Genomic DNA, 25,775 nt, shown 5'->3' on the forward strand with positions numbered 1-25,775 from the left:
GCTGCAGGTGGAGCGAGCCAAACACCGCTGCACTGCTTAAAGCATCGACCGCCTTCGCTACAGGTCCGCTAATTTTGCCATGCGAATATCTGCAGTGTTTGCGGCAGCAGTCCCATGCATCGAATTTTACCAGGATTAGCTCCTGATCGCTGCAGTCTTTCACCGGTCACCTTCAAACCTCGGTGTGCCAACTCTATGGATGCGTTGTTTTTCTACTGTCTTACGCAATCTATATGAGATTTTCTCAAGTTTGAACAAGGGGTTGAATAAAGAGTATGTTGCGAAACCACGGCGGTGCGTCTGCGCACTCCTTGCGAATATTTCACTTGCATCTGCACACTCCTTGTGAGTACTTCACTGGGGGACTGCTGTATAAATCGATTATATTAGAGGATCAACGTTCTTTGTCAAAGTACAATCCTTCGCTAATATAGGCCCATCGAGAGACGCCGCGGTGGCTGAGTGGTTATGGCGCTCGGCTGCTGGTCCGGAAGACGCGGGTTCGATCCCGGCCGCGGCGGTCGAATTTCGATGGATGCGAAATTCTAAGGCCCGTTTACTGTGCGATGCCGGTGCACGTTAAAGAACCCCAGGTGGTCGAAACTTCCGGAGCCCTTCACTACGGCGTCTCTCATAGCCTGAGTCGCTTTGGGACGTTAGACCAACATAAATCAAAGGCACATCTAGAATGTGAGACGAGTGCCAAGATATGAATTAGTCTACTTCTGTGGTGGTCTAGAGGTTTCACAATCAGCCTGCCTGTCTTGCGGGAGGTGCAGGGCTCTATCCCCGCTGCCGCCGGGTTCCCACTGGTGATAGAATCGTACAAGGTTTCCTTGCGCCTGCTGCTCCGCTTATCTGGGGCGAAATCCTGGGAAATAGTTCTCTTTCCCCACCATGTGCAGACGAAAATACTTTGTACTACGGCGCTCTTTGACTAAAGCTGCCTTTGACTAGTAAATTCCATTATCGTCAAGATATGACTGCGAAGACAGGAACAGCTTCACTTTTAGCTGATTCACTGACTCGGAAGTCAGCGTCTATAACGAAGCACAGGAATACTAAAAAGGCAAAAAAGTTTTTTTAGCCCGTGCCTTCTGTTTTTTCTTCTAAATGCTTTATAAATGCAGAAATTCGATCGGTAAATGATTTTAAGGTCGACACCTTCCATGTCTTCAAGGCAGCTGTTGCAAATACGTTCATATGGCATTGTCATTATGTTTCCAGCACATACAAGTACCAGCTAACACTGAGCCACTTGGCAAATTCTCAGCCGATAAATATCGTAATTACGTACAGCGTAACGTTTTTAACACTCGAAACACATGACCGTTAATACTGCTCTTCGCGATACGGGAGTTGATAGCATCGTTTTCATTTTAGCCGCAGCAGAGCCAAGAGCAAAAGGAAGCAGGTGGAGAGCACCCAGAACAAGTGAGCGAATCTTCTGAACTTGTCGGCGATCCCATGTCGGAGGCCACCCATACAGGTAATAAAAGTCAGTTTGAAATTATCAAGCCAGTGTGTGTTTAAATGACTTGGAGCTTTAACCCAGACACTTTGTAAACCTGCTGTTCTGCAGAAATGATACTTTGATAGTCTTGCCTTTAATTTCATACAATGAATATTTCTAGGTCCCTTAGAACTTAAAAGGTCCCTGCGACGTCGATAAAGCATCAATTCTTTCTTATTATGCAGAATAAGGGGTATTGTGATGCCTGGATGTCCCAAGAGGTGACCGAAATGGTAATAATTAATGTTTTAATTTCTCTAGAAACGCTGGTTTCCAGCCGATGATGTCCAGCGCAGCGTCCACTTTCGACAGCGGAAATGAGGTGGCATTCATATTGGCCGGTGCCTTTCTGATTGGTTGGGCATCCAGCTTGAATCTCGTTTCTTTATACACTGCAAATGAATCCAAAATATGTCTGAGTGCTGCAAGCTGTTCGTATGCCACAAAAACTGAAAATAAGCAGTGAAAGGGAGTGAAAATTAATAAGAGAAACGGCCGGGGTAACACTTTGCATTCCGCTTCATTTTTGATAGGGCGGACGCTGTTAACAACACCAAGAAACCAGCGAAAAAATAAATGGTCCGCACGCCTTGCTCAAAAATGGGAAAAGAAATGCCGGACAGAAGGCGAGGGCGGGAAAGGGGGTTGGCAGCCTTCCATTTATATCAACGAAGAAACATCGGGGAGCTTCCTTTGTTTAGTCACACGGGCCCTGTCTACGGCGCGTGCAACGGGGGACGACGCCCTCAAAATGCGCGGCTGTGGACCTACCCAGCAAAGCAACAATTTCATGCAAGCTTCCGCTGCGTGTGTGCTAGAGGCGGTTCAGATTGGTAGCGCCCAGTCTCAGTACTGGGTGAGTGAAAAGTGTCTTTAGTTTGTATAAGTTTGTAAAGTTTCGTTTGTATTCAAGCTCCGTTTCAAGTAAGTCTGTTTTCACTGCTCTCTTGAATTCATGATGAACACGTGTAATGAGCTTTTTGGCACTGAGGAAAGCATCGCGGTGTCCTTTAACTGCTACAGTATGCTGCATGCAGTCAAAGTTGAATGCCAGTTGATGCATAAAAGTGAATATGCATTCAGAGAAACATCCACATGATATGAAATGATTCGAAAGTTACCTCAAGAGTTTAAACTTATTAGGCGTTTTTGCTATGACGTGCCTAATAGACGTGCCTTTCAGCTTTAGTAAGAATTTTCTCATATATTTATTCTTAAGCGCGACAATGTAACTAGTAGAAACGCATTTAAGTGCCCAAATGAAGAAGCTGAGTTATCTGTGGATGTTGTATTCAACATTACCAAAATCGCGGGGATTATCGTGCTAACTCTAACTGCTTGTCCACCTGCAGGTGCCTCCACCTCCAAAGATCACTGCTCAGTAAACAGCGCAGTCCCTTACCTCCACGGGGAGGAAAAAGCCTGCTTGGCAGAAGGAATGCTGGATGAGCCACGGGAAGACAAGTAAGTAGTTCATAAAATCTGCAGGTAGATTAAATTTTCGCGATAATTTACAGGCGTGATCCATCATCACATCATCAGCAGCAGCCTGACTACACCCACTTCAGGGAAAAGACCTCTCCCATGTCTCTCCAATCCACCCTGCCCTTTGCCAGCTGCGCCCACCCTATGCCTGCGAACTTCTCATCTGCCCACCTAATCTTCTGCGACCCCCTGCTACGCTTGCTTTCTCTTCGAATCCTCTCCGTCTCTCTTAAGGACCAGCGGTTATCTTTCCTTCGAAGTACATGCCCTGCCCAAGCCCATTTCTTCCTCTTTATTGCGACAAGGATGTCATTAACAGGCGTTTGTTCCCTCACTCACTCTGCCCGCTACCGGTCGCTTAACGTTACACCTATCATTTTCCTTTCCATAGCTCGCTGTGTTGTCCTTAAGTTGAGCCCATTTCGTTAGCCTCCACGTTTCTGCCCCGCAAATTGTTTCTTTCTGGGAACGCTACTATTTGCTCTCTTTTGGTATTCCTAGAACTTATCCTGTAGTCGCCTACAGCCTGGTCTTCATCCCGCTTCTTGCGCACCTTCGCATTGAAATCACCCATCAGCACAGTGTAAATGATTTTACATTGTTCACTGCCGATTCCATGGTCTTCATAGAAGCTTTCAGCAACCTGGTCATCATGACGACCTGCATCAGCAGGCCTGCGCCACCTTCAGCTTGTACCTCTTAATAACACAAATTACAATATCGGCCACTCTTTCGTTAATACTATAGAAATCCTCTATGTTGCCAGCTGCATCCTGATCAATGAGGAATCCCACACCAAGTTCTGATCCATCTGCTAATCCGCGATAGCACAGTATGTGCCCGTCCCTGAGTACTGTATACGCCTCACCAGTCCTCCTAACTTCACTAAGCTCTATGACATGCAATCTAATGCCCGCTAGTTGTTCGAACAGCACTGCTAGGCTAGCCTCACTAGACAAGGTTCTAGCGTTAAACGTTGCCAGGTTGAGATTCTAATGGCGGCCTGTTCGGAGCCAGAAATTCTTTGCACCCTCCGCTCCGTAACAGGTCTGACCGCCGCTCTAGTCAGTTTCTCCGCAGCCGTTGGGTACTGAGGGCCGAGGGTAATTGGTTTGTTCATAGAAGGTTGTGGCCAAGTACTACATCAGGGTGGCCAAATCCTGATCTGGTGAGGGAGTGCGTTGTCGGTTCTGGTCACTGACTTCAGGCCGCACACCAGGCCTGCTTATGAAATTTCATCGACACGCGGAGTGGAAATCTTTTTTAGACGAATACAGGGCACAGGGACGAGTGGGTGCTGACACCTAAAAGACAGGGCATACAGTCACCATTTTATGGATGCGACAAGAGTACAAAAGGTAAAAGAGCGCAGCCCATGGCTTCGAAACGTGCAGTCGTTCTATTGCCTGTACATCGGAAGCGTTGTTCTAGGCACAGCGGCAGCGTTCTATTTCAACGTGGCCTTGTAGCTTGCTGCGCTATGTCAGCGCGTGGAAAGGAATCACTAGTCGTCGGAAATAATCGGAACCTCTCAATCACAACCTCTTAGCCCACAATAAGCCCTGGACCATTAACGCCAATATACATCGTAGGTTCCAGGTGGTGGAAACAGGCGAGATATTATCATGAGCATATCATATGTCAATACTTGCTCAAGGGTCTCATTGGAAGGATTGTAACTAGTAGACAAACAAAATTTTGAAGCGAGAAGCTTGACTAGGCTGTTCAACACCGGGCTTCGCGTGAGCCACGTACACTACAGATTTGCCACAGCTACGCTAGCGTCCAACCGAGTGACGTCACGCGGAGCGCAGGTGGTCGCTGCTGCCGCAGCCGTCGTAGCCACCGCGCGCTGACTCCGTTGTCTTACCGTGAATCCGAGTGACGTCACGCGAAGCGCAGGTGGTCGATGCTGCCACAACCGTCGTCGCCGCCGCGCGCTGCCTTCGTCGTCTCAACTTTCGCCATGGAAGGAGGGGAAGAAGACCCAGAAGTGATAGCGTGGGAGTTGGCTCAAAAGCAGCGAAGATATGAAAAGTGCAAGGCTAAACAAGCGGCTGAAACTCCAGAATCACGAGAGGCACGCCTTGCTAAACTATTTTCGCTTCCAGATATCCAGACTTAGCACTTTAGCTAAGCTTTAGGCCAACTTTTTTCAACAAGTTTTAATGCTTTCAATGTTTGCTATAAAGGACAACATATGAACAAAGTTTAAAAATATAAAAAGCGTTTTTTACTGCTGTCAGAAATTTTTATTGTTCTGTGTTTTCTTGCAATTAGCATGACCATATATCTTGATCAAATATCAAATTCACCAGTCTAATATGTCTGTTTGCATAGATAACGCACAATTACTGTGACTCTCCTTCAAGTCGTTTCTGATATAATGACTTGCAAACCAGATAGAGAAACGTTCTTTGGCCGGACTTTGACAAATTTTATATACTTCTATAGCTTGCAGACAGAAAAATAACGGGGCTCAAATAAAAACATCAGTATATTTACTTAGAATTTTCTCAGGTACCTAGCATTATTTTCTGTAATTCATAACTAAAGTTGTTCAAAACAGCAGAGCACACAAACTCGGAACTCCACCTCTCCCGCATTAGTATTTTGGCGTACTTGAAAAAAATTTCCGGGACAAAAAAAAATTGCGAATCGCTTTTTCCCAGTGATTAGGGAACAATACGTAAAAATATCAAATAAATATAAGGTTTTCCAGCCACCCTTTGTACAATCTTACGTGGAACCACCCAGGTGTAATTGAAGCATGTGGGTTTGGGCAGGCAGGTAATTTCTTGAGAGGTGTTAAGGAGCGTCGGCGCAGAAATTGGTTCGCGGAACGGAGGAGATACTTCATACAAATGCATGTCTCTGTCTTACGTTGAGGACTCAAATGGGGCCTAATGAGCTAGGGAAGCAATCAAAATGGTATTCATTGGTAAAGTAAACGGGCCAAATGCTTTCAAGCTGTCCGCCTTGCGCCCGGAGGGCAAATTGAGTGCCGGATATTCTGCAATTCAACGCTTTTGATACGAGCATCAGTTTCCGAAGCGTGGTAGAAACATCTGCAACATACAAAAATTTTTTCTTTGGGGTGGTTAATATTCTATGTTAATAAAATGACACGTTGAAAGAAGGTAGGAAAAGGAGGAACCATCAGTTCTGCAGATTGTTGTTTGTACCTTTGCAGGTTCAAAACGGTTTACTGCCCTTTGGAGTAGTTATGAATCGGCTGGTATTCTTTTTAACGCGGCTGCGTTCAGGAGCTCATGTCGAACAAAAGCCGGTGTCGTTGGCGTCGGCCGTTAGCTAAAAATCTCAGAAGCACGGCATGAGCGAGAAATCCCAGAATTTTTCGCTAAATAAAACCGGGTAGGAAATTGGTCGAGATGGAGAATCGAGCCCGGAGTGCGAGACGAGCACGCTAACCACTCCGCCACGCCAGCTCGTTGGTTTGGGGTGAACAAAAAAGCCTCTAGTGAATGCGGTGTTGTCTTAGTGTCACATATATGGAGTCTAAAATAAAACTATGAAGGAAAGAGGTGTAAAGAAGACGACGTGGATTAACCGAACACTAAAGAAGGTGAAGAAGCATTCGGTAACATGGCGAGAGATTATTGGTGGAGAAGAGAAGGAGAAGACAACGAAAAGGCTTACGTGGACTAACACAAGGCTATAAAGGGGCGAGGGAGAGCGAAGCACGAGCTGGAGGACGTGGGGGGGGGGGGGGGCGAAGAACAGAGAAGCGGAGGCTCCGGCGGGTCAGGGACGCTTCTGGAAGAGAGCGACGCCAGCTACTGCTCCGGTGAGCTCGCGTTCTACGGCTTCGCATCGTGGACTTCCTGCCGTTCCTGAGCCCGTTCCGGGGAGTTAACTGAGGACGCTACCACCTGCTACGGCCAGGGGCGTCTACTGATGTTGCTGGGTTGGGGCGGGGCCGCTGATTCAGCCTGGACGACGGCTCGGACAACCCGCCTGGACATCGGTGCCATGGATGTGGCCATTAAAGTGGCCACGTGACGCTCTCGCTGCCAGTGCGGGCACGCTGGGTCAATGGCTGCGTGCCGCCCCCCGCAGTTAATGCAGCGGGGCTTGCTCGCGCAGGTACCACGCTCGTGCGGCCCGCCGCAGCGCGTGCATCGGGCAGTAGCGCGACACACCTCGGTGGCGTGCCCCAGGCTGGCGCTGATCTGCGGGACACGGTGACGTGCCTGACGGCGGCGCTCATCACCACCTCGGAGAACCTCGAGTCCGTCTTCGGGACCTTGGACGTATCGCCGGCGGACTCACGCTTTCTAGCCTTGAGGGACGCCATGGCGCTCGCTCACTAGAGGCAGAACTCCCTGGCGGCTCCCTCCCCGCCATTTCTGGCCACCCCTGCGCTTCCTGCCACCATTGCTACACCTGGGGAACCGGCTGTGATACACTCTCCCCCTGACGCTGCTGCTGCGGGCTCACTGCGGGCACCTGCAGCCGAGGAGAGCATGTGCACCCCGATGGACGAGTCTGTTCTCAGGAAACGGCGACGCTCAACGGGGTCCGAGGAGGAAAGGGACTCGGAAACCAAAAGGGACATCGCGGTGGCCAGGCAGGAAGCTCGAAGCCCCCCCCCCCCCCCCACCGTCACTGTTCCCTCTCCCTCCATACTCGAAGGAGCAGGGCCTGCCCAGCACGAGCCCCATGGAGCCCACCTCCAGCCTGCTGCTGATGCTGCTGCTGTTGCTGCTGGGGCGACGGCGTCCGGAAGAAATCAGGGTGCGACCTCTCCAAATTCCGCCGCACGAGACAAGGCTGCGGCTGGGGCTTCGTCTGCTGGCAACGAGCGCGCCCAACTCCGCGGCGCGCCGCAGCAATGCGCCGCAGACAGCGGTGACGCTGATGCTGGGGCCAGCCTGGTCCCGTGGCGCACCATCACTACCAAGGCGCAGCGGCGTCGGAGAGCTGCCCTGGAGCAAGCCGCGGCTGCCGTGGAGGTCCCGTCCAGCCTGGTGGGGATGGTGCTGTTTCGGCCGGCGAACCGGAGCACCGCCTTCACCAGGGAACAGGGCTATGAGTTGGCCGAGGAGATCGGATCCCGCCCGGGCGTCCTCGCCGTCCGGGTAAACATGCGGCGGAATGTGGTGGCAGTGGACGCGGGGAGCAGCGATGCTCTCCAGGCCCTGCTATCTACAGCCGTCATCCGCGGCCTGCCGGTCTGCGCCAAGGAGCCTCCTACTCGAACCGAAGCTCCGGCCTGGTCTTCGGTGTGGACGGGCGCAGGACGGCGGAGGAGCTGCTAGCGGCGGCGGAGTCAACGGTGCCGATGGTGTCGGCGTCTCTGTCGGGCAGCACACTCGCTCTCCGTTTTGCGGCGCCGACACCACCGGCGTTCATCACCATATTAAGGCGCAGGCTTGCGGTCCGCCCCTGCCGTCCCCGGCCGCTCCAGTGTGCGCATACGCTCACGAAGCAGATAAAAGAGTACACGAAACAGATGAGAGAGCTCGCGAGGCAGAAGAGCGAGAAGAGAAAAGAGCTCGCGAGGCAGAAGAGAGAGAAGATAGAAGAGCTCGCGAAGTAGAACAGGAGAAAAGAAGGATAGAACGGGAGAATGAATTTATTTTGTGGAAACAGGCGCATATCGCGGGAGGATATGAGGAGATCACGGACAGTGATCAGCGTTCTTTAGCGGTAGAGATTCTCCTAGACCGGCCAGAGTTTGTACAAGGAAGCTGATGGCTCCCTTCGATCACAAAAGAGATGATCTGGGCGCATATCAGCAACGATTCGAGCGGATAGCTTTGGGGCAAGGCGGGGAGCGCAGTGAATGGGCCACGGCATTGAGCATGTGTTAAGTCTGAGAGGCGCTGAATGTGTTTGGAAGGATGCCTGCGGCTGATTCCATGGACTACGAGAAAGTCAAAAAAGCACTCCTTCAAAGATTCAGGCTTACGGCAGAGGGTTTTCGTGAGAGATTTCGCACCGCGAAACCTGAGGTTTCGGAAACCGCTAAGGAGTTTTCCTGCAGGCTGCCCAACTATATTGATAGGTGGCTTGATACGTCAAACACAGAAAACAGTTATGAAGGGGTGCGTTACAAGCTGGTCACAGAGCAATTTTTAGCGTGTTGCAGCTGAAAGCTAGCGCTACTCCTGGAACAAAGAAAATTGTGTTCATTGGAAGAGTTGCCGACACTGCAGACCAATTCCTCGAGGATCAAGGGGCGAGAAATTTGAATAGGGCAAAGGAGGAAAGCCAAAAGGTCCTAGAGACAGATGTTACAATACCAAGAGCATATGGCGGTGCATCTAAGGCGCCAGTAAGGTGTTTTCTCGGCGGCAAGGTCGGACACCGTGCAGATGACTGTCGGACTAGTAGCGTTGTCCAAAAGACACAGGTTGTGTGTCAAGGTTGCAAGAGGAGGAGTCATACTATGGATGAGTGCCGATACAGAATGCAGGACCGAGCCGCGTGCGTTATCGACTCTCGGGCAGAACTTGTCAACCTACTGAAGTGCCGCAGCTAAAAGAAGAGCAAACACCGCTAGGAAATGGAACGGTGAATGGAACACCCAAGTCGAAAGCAGCAACGCCGATGGTGGTTGGGGAAATAGGGGACCGTCCTATATTGGTTCTTAGAGACAGCGCAGCCAACACAGTTTCGGTTCGTAGAAGCCTGGTGAAGGACGAGGATCTTACAGGGGAAGCGTCGGCCGTTACTGTTGTAGATAGCACAGTAAGGTACCTTCCCGAAGCCAGGATTCTAGTGTCTACGCCATATTATACTGGACAGCCAGTGGCAAAATGCGTAGAGCAACCCTTATATGATCTCTTCTTGGGAAACACTATGGGTGCAAGAAGTGTCGAGGACCCCGATCCCGAGTGGAAGATGCTCGACGTAGAAGAACACCCAAAACAGGAAAGCCCTTCGACAGCTCAGGCGGGTGATGGGGCAGTCAGTTTCTCGTCGGCATTGGAGACAAGAGCTCAAGCGACAGCCCGAGCAACGCAGCGTCCGCTCTCTACTCCTGTTTCGATGTGCCTGAGCGTAACACCGGGCGAAATTGCAATTAGGCAAAGAGAAGACCCGAGTTTGAAAGCCTGCTTCGAAAGATGGTTTATGGTTTTTGGGTGTTTAACGTCCCAAAGCGACTCAGGCTATGAGGGACGACGTAGTGAAGGGCTACAGAAATTGCGACCACCTGAGGTCCTTTAACGTGCACTGACATCGCACAGCACACGGGCCTCTAGAATTTCGCCTCCATTGAAATTCGACCACTGCGGCCGGGATCGAACCCGCGTCTTTCGGGCCAGCAGTCGAGTGCCATAACTAGATAGACACCGCTGCGGCTACCTGCTTCGAAAGAGTCGGGGAAAAAGTGACAAGAAAAAAGAGTCGTACGTCATTCGAATATCAATTGGTAAATGGTCTTCTGCACAGCGAATGCCTATTTAGCTCAGGAAGGCGGGTCCAACAACTGGTGTTACCGAGAGATATGCGAGAGACCGTGCTACGCTTAGGACATGACGCCATTATGGCCGGACACAAGGGTGTTCAAAAAACGGTGTCTATGATCACCGAGGAGTTCTTTTGGCCGGGTTTTTAGAGTGACGTTAAGCGCTTTGTTCGCTCATGCGACGTGCGCCAGCGCACAGTTCCGAAGATAAGAGTTGGTCCCGTAGCTCTGGGCAAGATACCATACATCGACCAACCGTTTCAGCGAGTGGCTATTGACATTGTGGGGCCAATCTCTCCAGTATCCGCCAAAGGCAATAGATATGTGCTTACTCTGGTTGATGTGGCTACTCGTTATACTGACGCTGTTCCCCCGAGAACTATTGACAGTATCCAAGTGGCGGAGGGTCTTGTGGAAATGTTTTCGCGTTATGTGTTCCCGAGGTAAGTTTTGAGTGACCGGGGCTCGAACTTCACATCGGAACTAATGAAGGAGGTTAACCGCCTTTTGTCAATAAGGCAGTTACTGACGACGCCTTACCACTCCATCTGTAATGCGCTTGTAGAGCAGTTCAACGGTACCTTCAAAAATATGATCAAGAAAATGTGCCAGGAGAGACTTACTGATTGGAATAGATATCTCCCAGCTCTTTTGATCGCTCAACACGAAGTACCGAAAACGAGTCTTGGTTTCTCGCCTTTCGAGATGTTATATGTGAGAACCGTTAGAACGCCACTCGCAATACTCAAGGAGCAGTGGGGTAATAAAGAGAGATTGCATCAGATCTCAAGTCAACATACTCGTACGTTCTTGAGTTGCGGGACAGGTTGAACGAAACATGCAGGCTTGAACATCAAGGCCTGGAAAGGGCGCGCGAACGAAATAAGGGACACTATGACAAGCAAGCCACTCACAGAAATCTGCTCCTGTGAGCTCGCGTTCTACAAGCTTCGCATCGTGGACTTCCTGCCGTTCCTGAGCACGTTCCTGGGAGTCAACGGAGGACGCTACCACCTGCTATGGCCAAGGGTGTCTCCTGATGCGTATCTATTACGAGGAGGGAAAGGGGCAGAAAGAGGAGGCAGATAGGCAGAGAGGAAAGGGCGCAAAAACGCGCAGACGCTCGCGAAGCAGATGAGAGGGCTCGCCCCTCTACCATCCCATCATGGGATACATCACGGGTGCAAGAAGTGTCGAAGACCCCGATCCCGAGTGGAGGATGCTCGACGTTGAAGAACACCCAAAGGAGGAAAGGCCCGCGACAGCTCAGACGGGTGCAGTCATCGGCAATGCAGACAAGAGCTCAAGCGACAGCCCGAGCAACGCAGCGTCCGCTCTCTACTCCTGTTACGATGTGCCTGAGCGCAGCACCGGACGAATGTGCAATTAGGGAAAGAGAAGACCCGGGCTTGAAGGCCTGCTTCGAAAGAGCCGGGAAAAAGAGAAAAGAAAGAAGAGTCATACGTCATTCGAATATCAATTAGTAAGTGGTCTTCTGCACAGGGAATGCATATTTAGCTCAGGAACGGGGGAAGTCCACGATACGAAGCCGTAGAACGCGAGCTCACCGGAGCAGTAGCCGGCGCCGCTCTCTTCCAGCCGAAGCGTCCCTGGCCCGCCGGAGCCTCAGCTTCTCTCTTCTTCTTACCCCCCCCCCCCCCACCCCCCACCCCGTGCCTCGCTCTCCCTCGCCCTTTTATAGCCTTGTGTTAGTCCACGTAAGCCTTGTCATCGTCTTCTTCTCTTCTCCACCAATCATCTCTCTCCAGACACCGAATGCTTGCTTTTCACCTTCTTTAGTCTTCGGTTAAACCACGCCGTCTTCTTCAAACCTCTTTCCTTCATAATTTTTATTTTAGACTCCCTATTATATGTGCCACTTAGAAATGTGCCTGAGAATGTTATACTGCGGTGTATATCGGTAATTATAAGCATGTAATTTACAGGAGTCGGAGTTAAGCGAGTAGCGAAGTACGTTCGCGCTATATTTTTACTGCGCTTGGCGCGCACACATCGCCATCATGCGGCAAACACAGAAGACCCCCTCCGAGCAATGTACGGCGCTGCCCCGACAGATGGCGGCTACTCGCCGGCGCCGAAAGGGCGATGGTGTTTGTGGACTCCCGGCAGTGCTGCAACACGCCGCCGTGCTCCACTCTTAAAGGCGAAGCTTAAGCGTCCTCGTAATCTTTTGCGCACAATGTAAAACATCCCGTGCTTTGACCGTAATTTGTAGATTGTGGAAGTGCAATAAGAAGTCTCCAAATGGCTTTTCGACACTAAACGTCCTTAAAAGGCTGCTGCGACTGCGATTCCGCTGTTTAAAATGTGATGGAAAAAATGCGCATATCCCAGGGTCAATATGTAACTACAGTACATGGATCGTAAATAAAGGGCGTCAGCATCTTGACAGCGTCGTTTTTATTGCAACATTCATCAAAGGGTAGGTTTGCCCGACGGGGAAGACATGACAAAGCTGTGGCGCTTCTTGTCGTGCTGGCAGGAAGGTCAGGCGATTTTGAAGAGAACGAACGGTCGCCTGCGTGCCGGCCTCCCAGGCACAGTGCTATCGATCTCCGCGCCGCACCCTGTGACGTCACCAGGCGCTGGCGTCCCGCAAGTTCAGATCGCACCATCACTCTATGCGCCAGGGCCGTCATCCGCTGCGGAGGCTCCTTCAGCAGAAGCAGCAGCCACACGGTTAGTGCAAGTTTTGTAAATTAATTTTTACGTGACTTTCAATGCATCACTGGCATTGGCTACAGGTACAGAAACCTCATTTCATTTTGGCCTTCTCTAATAATTTAAGTCCAATAAATGTTGCTATGAGTGGACTTGACGCTTCCGCGGTCTGTTTTTCCTTTCAGGAGTTGACACTCAATGCTTAGGCGGGTCTGTGTTGTTTGCTTTTGTGTACAGCTTATGAATGCATACATATGCATGCTGACTGCGCTGTTAAATGTATCGAGCTGCACATCATCGCTCCTACATCTTTATGATGGTCATCTATGATATGCACCAGCCTTGGTGCTCTAGTGGCAAAGGCGTTCGGCCGTTTAGACCAAGGACATGGGATGGATTATCAGAGTGTACACAAACCTGTCGACGACAAGAGCAAGGTCAAATGATGAATGATGGGAAAGCGCCCAGGGGAAAGCGGCACGCTGAGCCAAACGCGCCGCATCGTTCCCAGCGTTGAGGGTACGCCACACGTGCCGCGGGAGCAGCGGTGCATGAGTGGCAGTGCAAATGCCACCCTAGCGTTTTGCAGCTCAGAGGAGGGGGAAAGCAGTAGAAAAAAGAAATAAAAGCGCAAAGGTCAGGCGTTCATTTTTTTCCCCCCAGTTCCTTTGCTCCGGCTGGTGTCCAACGAAATCCGCATTGTCATTGCGAGGTTCGATGCCAAAGCTTACCTTCTACGATAGCTAAAAATTCTATTTTCAACTTCATCACAAAGCTAAAAGATTTCGTCGTCTAGCCGCGAGAAAAATTTATTCCAGAATCCAACAAACTTTTCAGTATACGGGGCATCCGCAAAAAGACTACCAAAACTCCTTCTAGAAAGATAAGCTATCGTACAATAGCGGCCACTGTCAACTGTTGAACCCCGGTGGTGTCATAATCGCGCATGTCAACCACGTGTTGCAGCGCAGGCTCTACACATTCAATAATATTTGCGACGCAGATATATGCTTAGATAATCGGTTTAAACATAAAACGTTTAACGCTCTGACAGCTTAGACAACTTAGATAACGCTCTTGCTACTTAGATTTAAAAAGGAGAAAAACGGTTAATGTACAGAATGTTTGGGTGGGCCATCTTCCAGGAGCTCATTGGCCTTTGCCGCCGCTCTTTCCCGGCTCATTATATCTATAAATTCGCTATACTTCGCTATACGCTTCTTCCTTGGACCGCACAGTCCAATGGAAAGGTTGGAACAGCGGTGCTGATAGCAACGAATATTCCGGAAGAACTATCCTAATAAGGATTATTGGCATTTGCCTCTGTTACTTAGACGCGAGCGGAATATTTCTGTGTCAACTCACGCCAGCAGGGCCTGAAGGGTTGATCGACTTTTGCAAGTGTCTTTTCTGTTCGTATCGAATGGTGGAAAGGAACTCAAGCTGCCTGTGTTTTTATAATTAAGATTAGTTGTTTGATATTTAGTGACGCTCAGCTATTTCCTTTGCGCAAGTATAGGAACGTAAATAACAGAAGAAATCACAATTTGTAGATTGTCACCTCTCCGGCTAACGTTGTATGGCACCTAAAAAGCCGCCGCAGTGGCCAAGTGGTTATGGCGCTCAACTGCTGACCCGAAAGACGTGGGTTCGATCCCAGGCGTGGCGGTCGAGTTTAGATGGACGCGAAATTCTAGGTGCTGATGTACTGTGCGATGCCGGAGCACGTTAGTGGACCCCGGGTTGTACAAATTTTCGGAGCCCCTCACAACAGCTTCCCTCACAGACTTAGTCGCTTTGGGATGTTAAACCCCCATAAACCATAAACGGTACCTAAAGGAAGTTTCTTTCTTTCGTTTAAAGATCCGAGGTCACGCCGCATATATCGGCCCGATGCAAATCTTACACAAGCACAGTAGGCAATTTGCGACGTGGTATTTCCAGCTGATTTAACTGTAGACCTAAAATGAAGCGAAATTTAGCTTCGTTTTTAGGCAGATACGGAGGCGCCTAGTATGAACCGTCGTAACCGGGGTTCTTGTAGGCGCATCTGGTGACAGTGCAACCTCAATTAATTTAGGTGGACCAGTCGCACTGTATAACCTCGACAAATAGTTAAAAGACAAGCTGGCGGGCTAGTTGGTGTGAAATCGTTTTCAGCAACGCATGAAAGCAGGATGATAGCGCAGAGAAATACACTAAGGCAAACAAGCGCTGAGGCAAAGGACTAAGAAAAAGTGCGCACTGAACTTTAGATATGCTTGAATATGACAATATGTTGCTTGTTTTTCTGTCTTTCTATGCCCGCTCCTCATGCTGCCACGTGCTACTGAAAACAAAATAGGCCAATCTCCGCGGTAAGATGCCAACTGATAACAACATCAAATATCGCTGAAGTCACGCAAGCTCCTTCGCGAAGCCGAGCACAATGAAAAGCAGGCACGCCTTCTCGTGTGTCGCTCACAATATCATTTTAGTGCAAGAGGATAACTATCAGTACAATAGCTTTTTAGAGTTTTCGATGTAATTAAGTGTTCAAACGACCAACACTTCAATGTGTAGAGTAGAATACTTACAACTTGGCTTATTCGAGCAGCTCTTCCTTTCTAATGACACAATGTGCACCAGCAGGGGCGAATGTAAGAGCACCCGCCACCGATAGCACATCTCGGCATACTGCAAATATATACATGCGATAAATTGCCGGTGCTCATGAAACGGAGCCAACCAAATCCTTTTGCGACAAAAGGCTTGTACACCTGCCAGGGCTTCACACGGGTGAAGCGCAAACTTGGTGAAAGCCTTCTAGATTAATGCATTTAGGTCAAAGGCCTTATGGTAAATAGGTTTAGGGTGAAGGCCTTCATGGTAAATGCTTTGCTGGTAAAGGCCTTTAGACAGAAGACCGTTACGTATAAGGCCTTTAGAGAAAAGGCCGTTTGGTTAAATGCGTTTAGGACGTAAGTTTCTTAATGCCCATCATAAGTAGTACTACTGCACTACCCTGATGGCTTGCCCTGACAGCTATCACTGCTCGACTCCGTTGCTGGGCACTGGAAAAAGTCTCTCAATTTATCCGAAACTTTTGTGTTAAGTGTACCAAGTTTCAGTTTTCTGCATGTTCCATGTGCAGAACCTGGTATAGTTAAGATTTACAGAAATTCCTTCATGGTGCGTAGTTGTGGTGCAGCGCTTGTTGTTGAGCAGTAAGCAATGCCTTTAAGGATCTAGAATCGACAGAGCAGGATTTCAGTTCGTCCACATGGAAAGTGTCATGCAGTCGTGGAAAGTACCCCCTAAGCACAAGGAGGTGCAAGTGCGAGAGCTTTCTTGGGTATCTTAAAACGCATCCTATATTCCTATAAAAGCGCAGTCTTTCAAAGTGGTTGAAGTGCGAAACATCTCGCGGCTTTGCAAGAAACAAAATATCCTGTATTTGCCTCTGGTGCAATTTTATATCTCATTTCAGGAACAGTCAGATGCGACGATGCAGAACCTGGGCAGTTTTTCGGCGTTGCTCCACAAGGAACACCCATCTCTATTCCCGGAGCCTGAGAGTGCCCTTCGCTCCATATTGAACATCGGTCATACCATTGAGGAGCGCGATGACAATTCCCTGGATTCCCTTTGCACCCACACATTGTACAATGCTTGTTGGCTCCTAAGGCATGAGGACGCCCTGAACGAAATTTTGGTGTTGCACAACCTTGAGATCGTCGAGCTGCACTGTAACACTTACACGCTGCGGCATCTGGGACACGGCACGACATCGGAAGGTAGCCCCAACACACGTGAGCGGCGATTTTGTTAACACAATTTTTCGCACTTTTGCACTGTTCCATTAGAAAAAATCATTGCAGCCCTCTTTCCCACTGTATCTGAGCACTTCGCCAGTGATGATTTGTCTTTAACTGCAACTCCCTGACAGCTACGATTGTCAAGGAATGATGACCCTTTGACGGAGTCTTTTTCATCTTTGGAGACTGAACATGGCTTGCCACATGCTTGTTTTCTTGCTGTGTTTCTGAAAAATTTACGGCCAAAAAATGCGTCCCTTGCAAAGCAGTTAATGAAGAGGAGAATGACAACTGCAGTGAAGTAGTTTTCGCTCTCCATACCTCCAGAGGTAAATCTATTACCTCCGTTGAAGTTGGATGCCAACTCGCCTACATGTTCTCCGTGCCATTCAATACCTCCTCATAGAGAATCTTCAAGGTAGCGTCCTGCTGTGCAGCCATGAATAGGAGAGAATTTCTTATGCATTCAACATGTTTTCAACATGCATTCAAGAGTAGGCTCGCCGGTAGCCACACACACTGGGATGACAGCCATACTGATTCCAACAATCTCCCGCATGAAGCGAAATAAATTCCAACCACCAGCTGGCTGACGTTGTAGCCTCGTTACAAATATTAAGATATAATACTGCAAATCAAAATTTCAGCCCATATAATTTTAATCTATGCTCCGCTTAAAAAGGAAAGGAAAGAGACTGTTGCACCTGCAACCTATGAACCAGCAGTCGAAGTAGCCTTATAGCAGGTGTCATCCATACTTTGTGCAGAAATTACATGGAGCGTGTCGTGTTCAAGGTCGAAATTCATTCTGCGCTGCGCAATGGCAACCTCCTCCCTTACTGAAAATTTGGGAAATCGTTTTCTTTGTCTACTTAGCAATATTAATTTAAGAAGTGGGCAGAACATTTCGTGCATATTTCGTTATTGCTTGCCACACTTGGGTGTGAAAGTTAAGGTACCGGGTGGACATCCTGGCATTCGAAAGCATCGGCATAAATGCTTTCACCGAAATACAAATGCCAGTTCAATCTAAATGTAGCAGTACCGTGTTCTTTTTGAATGGCACTGGCAATTAACCCGACAAGTGTCGACACTGTGCAGCGTATCAATTTAACAGAACGCAATGCACAAATCATTAAATCATTTACCATAACCAATCTTAATAATACCTAAAAGGTTAGGAGTGTCAAAGTAACTTTCTACGCACCTTTTTCCATGCAGCAATGGACGCTGGTCGGGATGCCCTTGTGCAGTGGCTGCTGCGTGTCCACCGTTGTATTCGCTGCCTCAGCCTCGACCTTACGGCTATCACAGAATCTCCAACGGAATTCTGCGATGCCCTCAGACTTCACAGAAATTACAGGAGCATCCACATTGGCGTTTCCGGACGCGAATCACCACGTTGCCAACAACTCACCAATCTCCTCTGCGACACTACGGGTCTCTTAGAGCTCTCACTCTTCGGGATCCACATGTTCAACGAAGAGGATGGCGTCCGGATCCACAGCGTAGTGGTATCAAACGATCGGATTCGTAAGCTCTCTTTTCAGCGGTGTCACGATCATCAGAGGTACAGTAGTCGCCTTGTGAACTATCTGTTCGGATCGGGTACATATTGAAGAAACCGCGGTCCCGTTATGTGAAGAACCAGAAATAATTTTGCAACGCAGCGATTAAGGGCGCGCTTACTGGGTCTAGCGTTGATGTAACATAAAACGTGATCACGTACCAAATACACGGCTCATGCGACGCTTTTGTTTTGTTGTATGCATTGGAAACATGATTACCAAGGGTATATAAATTGGAACTCTATTGTGTGTCGTGAGTTAACACCTGCAATTAGCACATAGGCCATGCGAAGTTGCGAGTCTCTTCTGAGATGCCACGTAATTGCGCTGAAGCTAAGTGCCGGCGCCACCCAGATCAAGCTAGGAATGCTGCCTAAGAAGAGCAGTGACGTTAAGTTTAAAATAATCGAGCCGCTGAGGTTGAAGCGAATGGTCGTAGCGGCGAAAATAGTCGTGCGAGCAGCCGAGGCCGAACGAAAGGCCACCGTACCAAACAGCCAGTGCACCGCGATGTATGAGAGCAAACTCCTGAAGCCACGGTTCATGTCTGCGTATACCTTTTACCACCGACTCTGCTCCTCACACAATCGCCTCAAATCGCTGCGCTGGAACAACACTTTTCCGGCTATTTTAACCGTGCTGCGACTTCTTGGTGGCGAAAAGGAACATAGCAATGCCTTGCGAAGTTACGCGCTGATCTGCGAATAACATGTGCTCAGCTTATTCATATCGCAGTCTTTAATGGCGCTAGCGAAGATTTCACACACGGATATCGCTTCGTCATATACACTGCAAGATAACACCGGAGCGGATTTTGTTTGTATTACGACGCATATGGGAGAATGAGGTAATACGATAGGGCTTGCACTAAAAATTGCCGAGGGGCTTCCAGTCTATGTAAACCTAAGATTCCATAGGATGCAAAAGGTGCCTGAAAACTTGATATTTCCAATCATGTGCGTAAAGCAGACAACGCACTTTTTAAAGATAGAGGATTGTGAGTGTAGGTACGGCAACAGGCAAACCAGTTTGTATGTAGAAGCTGGCGACTAAAGGGAGAAGCAACCCAACTCAGCAGCGGTTTCCTTTGACTGTCTTTTTTCTGCTAATTTGCATCGCTGTAAAGATATTAAAAATATAAAAGACGTGAACAAATCATTTCCTCGATCAGAAATAAGCAGTAAAGACAATCACGACAGTAGCCACTTTCAATGCTTAGTGAAGAAAAGGCCTAATATATAGTGAACTTGGTAACGTTGGCCAAGCACAGATTATAGGCATTTTCATAGTTTTAAGTACGTTTCAAGGAATAGGACATTCAACACCGAATGCTTCAGTACTGGTTGAATAAGGAGTATCATGCCAGTTGCCAAACGCTGGCGATTGAAACTTGGCGTTCAAATGATACATATATTCACCACAAAATTTCACGCGATGGCTGTGATAGCGAGCGTACGCATGGACGAAGGCACTCTTGACGAAATTTATAGCACCGCTTTTTTGTGAAGCAGTCGCGCCGTATTAATATTTCCGGATGAGGCATGCGCGTTCCTTTATACTGGCATGGATCAGTGATACTCTTGCGAAATTGCGAAAACAGGATTCTCTTATCTATTAGCCCACATTCTGAAAGCCAAAGCCAACAATTGTATAACTGTGAGTCCTGCCGACAACGAGTCTGTTTTCACTTGTTTTTTTGTTTCCTCGTTTCTAGCAACCTTAAACAGATCGTCCACGCTGCTACACGTCTGCCAGACCTCGAAGAGCTGGTCCTGTCTGTTGAGAAACCTGGTTCTTCTAGCAGCGAAGACTTGAAGCTCGAAAGCTTGCTGGGCCACCCTTGCTACCTCAGAAAATTGCGCTTGCACATTGATACGTCGTATCGCGAATTTCTCGAATACCTTGCTATAAACCAATGTGTCACGGAGCTCGAGATCACTCACAAGGTGTCAGAGGCATGGGACCTTATACCTCTGTTGGGAAACACCGGATTGGAGAACGCTCTCAGGCGTCTAGTCATTTCCCTTGACATGCAGTCTGTGCTGAAAGACGAATCGTACGAGGTCCTTCTGCTTTCATTCCTAGAGGAGGCAGCACTGGACATGCTCAAGTTCCACAATACTTTGTTCACAGAGAAATGCATTCGCGCCATAGCTAATGGCTTGAAGATGAACGGAAAGTTTGTGTGTAAGGCTACTTCCGATCCCGCTATGAAGGACTCCGAAAAGCGACCGTTCTTGAAAGAACTTCACCTTAGAGGAGAAAACCTCTCTTGCGACAAGCTCAGCATTTTAGTGGAAAGCCTTCAGTACAACCGGTTCCTCAAAGTCCTGGATGTCGGCGCAATCTCTGCAACGGAGCGCTCAACTCACTGGGCCGTCACCAAGACCATAGTAGACAACTTGACTGCGACACTTCCGGAAAGGTCTGCCCGTTCGGAGAAGAGTCCCACAGCCCCTTTCCGAGTGGTGAAAGACCATTTTCCCGAGGAACTCATGCACCTAATCTCAGCGCTTTGTAGCGACATTACTTTCCAAAAACTCAATTTTGTTTTCCTCCTCAACCCTGACGAAGATCGCAACACTCGAATAATGGAGTTCGGACACCTACTTGCCCTGCTTCCCTACTGCACTACACTGAACACGCTTGAGACAGTATCCATCGAATCGAATTCCTGCGGAATACCGGATGAAGGAGCCGTGGGTCTCGCCATGCTGGCCTGCATGAGTAAGACCCTTGTGGACCTAACCTTGACGCTCGGCGACTGCTCCTCCGAGATCACCTCCATTCTCCTGTTTGAAGGGCTGGCCGACAACGTGTCCATTCGCCAGCTTACAATGAGTGGCTGGGGCCTTGCTTCTCCTGCTCCCCTTTTCTTTCAACACATGTGCCAGGCAAACAAGTCCCTGCAGCGTCTGCACATTCACATGACCAATGTGGCCGACAAAGGCAATGCCGCTTTCATAGATCAGTTGCCTAATGCACTGAAGTACATTTCCTCGCTGCTAGAATTCCGTGTCACCCACGGGACGGAACGTGAAGAGGTTTTCCTTGATAAAGTCCCAGCGGTGCTTAGACGTAACCAGAAGTTGCTTTCCGACGCCGCGAAACTTGTCGCCGACCTGGTTGAGCAACGAGAATTGCCCCAAGGCAGCGGTGAGGTTGGCTACGACGTGCATCTCACTCGCCCTCGCTCCCGGACGTTTAATCGAGTTAAGGACCTGCCCGAACTTCGAAAGTGGATAATGATCATGACTGGGTGGAGCACTGAGAAGATCGAAGCAGAATTGGTGTTCACAAAAGAACTTGCGGGTGGTCTTTTGTCCGAAGTAGGCGAGGCTGGAACTTCCGACGACGTGGACGAGGAGACGCAGAGCGTCTTCGAGGTCTTGAGGTTGAGTGAGATTGCACAGCCTCCATTTTCAGAACCCTACGATGGGCGATATGGTGAGCGCCTCAGAGCGTTGAACAGTACTGTACGAGCCGTTTATTACGAGGAAGAGAATCGATATTCTAAGCTGTGCAAGGATCTGCAGGAGGCTCTCAGAAATCAAGATCCCGATGTGCTCGCTTAAGGCACCGAAAATTCTGCTATTATGGCAAACATTCTCGCGGTCATTATTGGCTTTACAAATGCTGTCCGTGGAACAAAGTCCACGAGTACTTTACCGAGATTTTAACTTCGTTTACAGATTGTGTGTTGTGTGCCTATTTTTAAACTGCCAAGGCCAAATACATGTCCATGGAAATTTCCATGCTTCCCAGTTTCCCAGTGGTTTTGTTTCCCAGTTTCCGTTTGCGTTAGGTAATAAAAGTTTTATATTCTACACCGTCTCATATTTGCTCGGCTTGTATCTGCTACAAGTAAGAAGTCTTTCGCGCCGGTGTGGCAGAAAAATGCGAGACAGTATGACTCGCTTTTAGTGCGGCTTCTCAACTTGGTCCGATTCCTGTTTTTCTTCGCATATTTTAAAAAGTCTTATCCTTTTGTGCAACCTAAGTTCTTTAAAATTCTTAGTTCTTAATTATTTTTCAAACCTTAAAATAGGACGCAAGGAAAAATAAAAAATTGAAACGCCCTCTGCTCCTTTCCCCAACCTCGCAATTTCTACTAATATGTGCTCGCAATGTTTCTTCGCTTTTTTTTCAGGGAGACAGTTACTTGAAGTAGTGCCACAGGAAATTTTCCTGGCGGCCATGATTAGCCTGGTATATACTTGGGATTCAACTTTGCTACGAACGGTGGCAGCCAGAATAATACGGAGCGCAGGAACTGCCGCACGACTACGGATAACTGCTTCTACGCGCTGCTTAGCTGTGGAGTCATGAACTATCTGTGTTCAGACGTGTATAGAGGGCGCCGGTGGCACGGACTTACATTTTGCGGTAGGCCTAACAGCATCCCCGCTTAAATGATATTCCGCTGGCAGCAGAGACCGGTTCGTCGCTCTCTATAAGGAGTGGCTCGCGCTGGGAACGGGCGCAAGACTGCCGCTGGGCACTAGCAGTTATCTAGCCCGTTCGCAGCCGTGTGGCCATCACTTCGCCCACTCTAACTCAGCCCGACATCGACGCTAAACTGAACACGTTTAGAAGGAAACCACTGCTGGTGTTCAAAACGACTGGGCATCTTTCCAACGTTGACAACGCCAGGGTTGAAGGAGGGAGGGGGGGGGGGGGGGGGAGGGCACGCTGGCGGGCACTCTCGCTTCGCGCGGACAGCGAGGTGTTCCTTCCTGACGTTGATAGGTGGCGGTTATATGCAGTTTCTCTGTTTCTCCTAGTTTTGCCGCCTATCGCATGCTCCGTATTACTCTGACCGCACCTGTAGCTCATGCTTTGTGTATGACAAAATTCATTACAATATAGCCCTCTAGAAACCTACAACCTCGTCAGACACGCGCTAATTTTCGATTTTTTGGCGTGAATAAAAACATGCATCTCAAGTCAGCCTCAGCTCTAGGCCCAGCAGTTTTTTCTGGCATTTCTCTTCGCGCTATTCAATGGGGCTCTGTGCCTTTATCATCATGCAAGGCAGTCTTATGAGGCACATGTAAATCCATAACCATTAATTGAGTTCTAGAATAGATATTAAAAATCTAATTGCGAAGTGCGAGTCATTCGAGAGCGACTTAGCCGCTGGGAGCATAACTCCAATAGGAAACACTAATCTTGGTAGGCTGCTCGGAGCGTAGCTTTTGTCGTAGTTCTTGAGTAAACGCTGCCTAAGAACACAGTGCTGATTTCCGGAGGTTCTTCCGCGTCAGAACGGATGCGTTTTATCTGAAATGTAAGAAAAGTGGATCAGATCGTACGTGGTATCTGATGGCGATATAGATACACGCGTTACTCGTAAGATAGGGAGAGGTTTGAAGTGCGACCGATCGTTCGTTGGTGATTTTACGTATCCTGCTGCGTGTGAAGATGTATTATAGAGTAGATGTTCTTGTCACAACGCGGTCTGTCTACCATGGCAGCGAATTTGCGATGTTTAAAAAGGCAAGCGGGCCCTTTCAGTGAAACCTTTCCTGTAGGATACTGAATGCAGTTCTGTCAGGTAGCGCCAACTGCTAACGTTTATTTAAAAATGGCAAACAATATAAAAAATGCAGTTAAGGTGTGCTCTCTTTTCTGCCTTTTGGGTAAAGATCAATCTCAGCATATTCTTTTCTACGTGTAAAAAAGGCAAACTAGATCAATAAAAAGTAGAGATGTTGGTTGCTCGCTGTATTCTTCTGCCGCCGATGATTATAATCATGCAATGTAGCCCATTTGTTTGTTTCAAAAAATTGGAGGACGAATAAGTTTCGCTTATATGAGTGGAACGCGAGAGCGTGTTGTGGCGCTGCCAGGGTATTACTAATAGATCAGTACACAACAGTACGCATAAGTATACAAGACACTTCCCGATGTCAAAGACCACCACACTACCAAAACACACGTCTTAACACAACTCAACAAAAACGGTTGCAAGAAAAGATACACATCAATAACGGGAACCAGCCCGGTTGATAGTCTTCGTAAGTGTCTTTCAGCCGATATACCATCTGGCCAAAATTAGTGCTCGTGGAGACGACAGGCTCAGCATTCCGGTCCAACGTGCGCGTTTTCCACAGGCTGTGCAGTCCGAGCAGGTGTGGTTTTGTTTTCATTTCACTTGCTTGGCTACTGGGTGATCACTTTGTAAATAATGTATACAGGTCTTTTCTGCATACAAACGCTTGTAATAAGAAACATGCTAAAAAAAGAGCCTTTGTAGCGTGTTCTGCGCGTGCTCGCCTCGCATTCTCAAAGACCTTGGATCTATTTCCCGTATCTACATGTGATTTTGATTTATTTTTAGGTTCTCTTGTTCTGACGTCGACAACGCCTACACCAGCTTTTCAGCGGCACGAGCTTCTTAACGTTGTCGCGTTAAGTCTACAACTTCAACGTAGGGTAGATCATAGAACTGTCTGGGTACCTTCTCATTTCCAACAAGGATGATATCTCAACCTTGTGCCAAATTTAGTATTTACCCAGTGAATTCGCCTTTCTCACTATATTCTTCCCGGGTATAGGAAATAGATCTATATAGTTTGCAGATACTGTCGCAAACATATGCAGGCAGCGCTTCCAAGCGTTTGAATCCGAACTGGATCTACTGAAAGAAAACGGACTGAAAAATATAAACAGGTGGCTCTTATAAACTGTGACGAACGTCTTTATTATTCCGAAAGAATTAAATGGCTGAGCTCTCTCGGCAAAACGTGTCAGCAAAATGCGTCAGCAAAACTTGTCGGCTCGAAAACGTCGCTCGATATGTATGAATGTGAAAAAATTGGCTGTGGTTTAGGTCTGGCTAACGCTAGTTGAATTGCGAAAGCTTCGTTTCCTCAGCACGTCGTCTACGCAGCGTCTCATTCCGACGCTATCGAGAACTGAAACCGGTTTCTTTCGCAGTTGCAGAGTCACTGCGGGACGTGGCACGACTTCTAGCCCCATCTTCGTTACGACGCTTCTCGAGCAGTGCGGCGCGTTCTTCAAGCGTCTCTGGAGCGTGTTCTTCCTCGCTTCCTTCTGTCGTTCTTGCGTCTTTTTAGCGCTCTACATAACGAGTGCAATTCACTGAGGCAAAGCGCATATATATATATATATATATATATATATATATATATATAAGCAGACAAGGCAAATGAAATGAGGGGCTCGTTTGGCAAATATATTAAGGAAGCCAACAGTCACCGAAACCAAGGTGCAAGAGGAATGTTGCTAATTTCTTAAAATTTGTAATGCCAATAAGTTGGTTTAAA

General features: G+C 48.4%; 1 protein-coding gene across 1 annotated transcript in view; it reads left to right on the plus strand.

Annotated features, from left to right (window-relative positions):
- The window catches only part of LOC144119724 (uncharacterized), a 75,313-nt gene extending 52,745 nt beyond the window's left edge, over window positions 1-22,568 (plus strand). The window contains exons 4-7 of the mRNA XM_077652275.1: window positions 12,940-13,136; window positions 16,588-16,909; window positions 18,137-18,485; window positions 20,198-22,568. Of these exons, the coding sequence (XP_077508401.1) occupies window positions 12,940-13,136; window positions 16,588-16,909; window positions 18,137-18,485; window positions 20,198-22,058 (2,729 nt within the window). The 3' untranslated portion in view covers window positions 22,059-22,568. The remainder of the gene's footprint in view (window positions 1-12,939; window positions 13,137-16,587; window positions 16,910-18,136; window positions 18,486-20,197) is intronic.
- The last annotated feature ends 3,207 nt before the right edge of the window (window positions 22,569-25,775 follow it).

This window comes from Amblyomma americanum, chromosome 2, assembly GCF_052857255.1.
Source record: "Amblyomma americanum isolate KBUSLIRL-KWMA chromosome 2, ASM5285725v1, whole genome shotgun sequence".
NCBI classification, from domain to species: domain Eukaryota; kingdom Metazoa; phylum Arthropoda; class Arachnida; order Ixodida; family Ixodidae; genus Amblyomma; species Amblyomma americanum.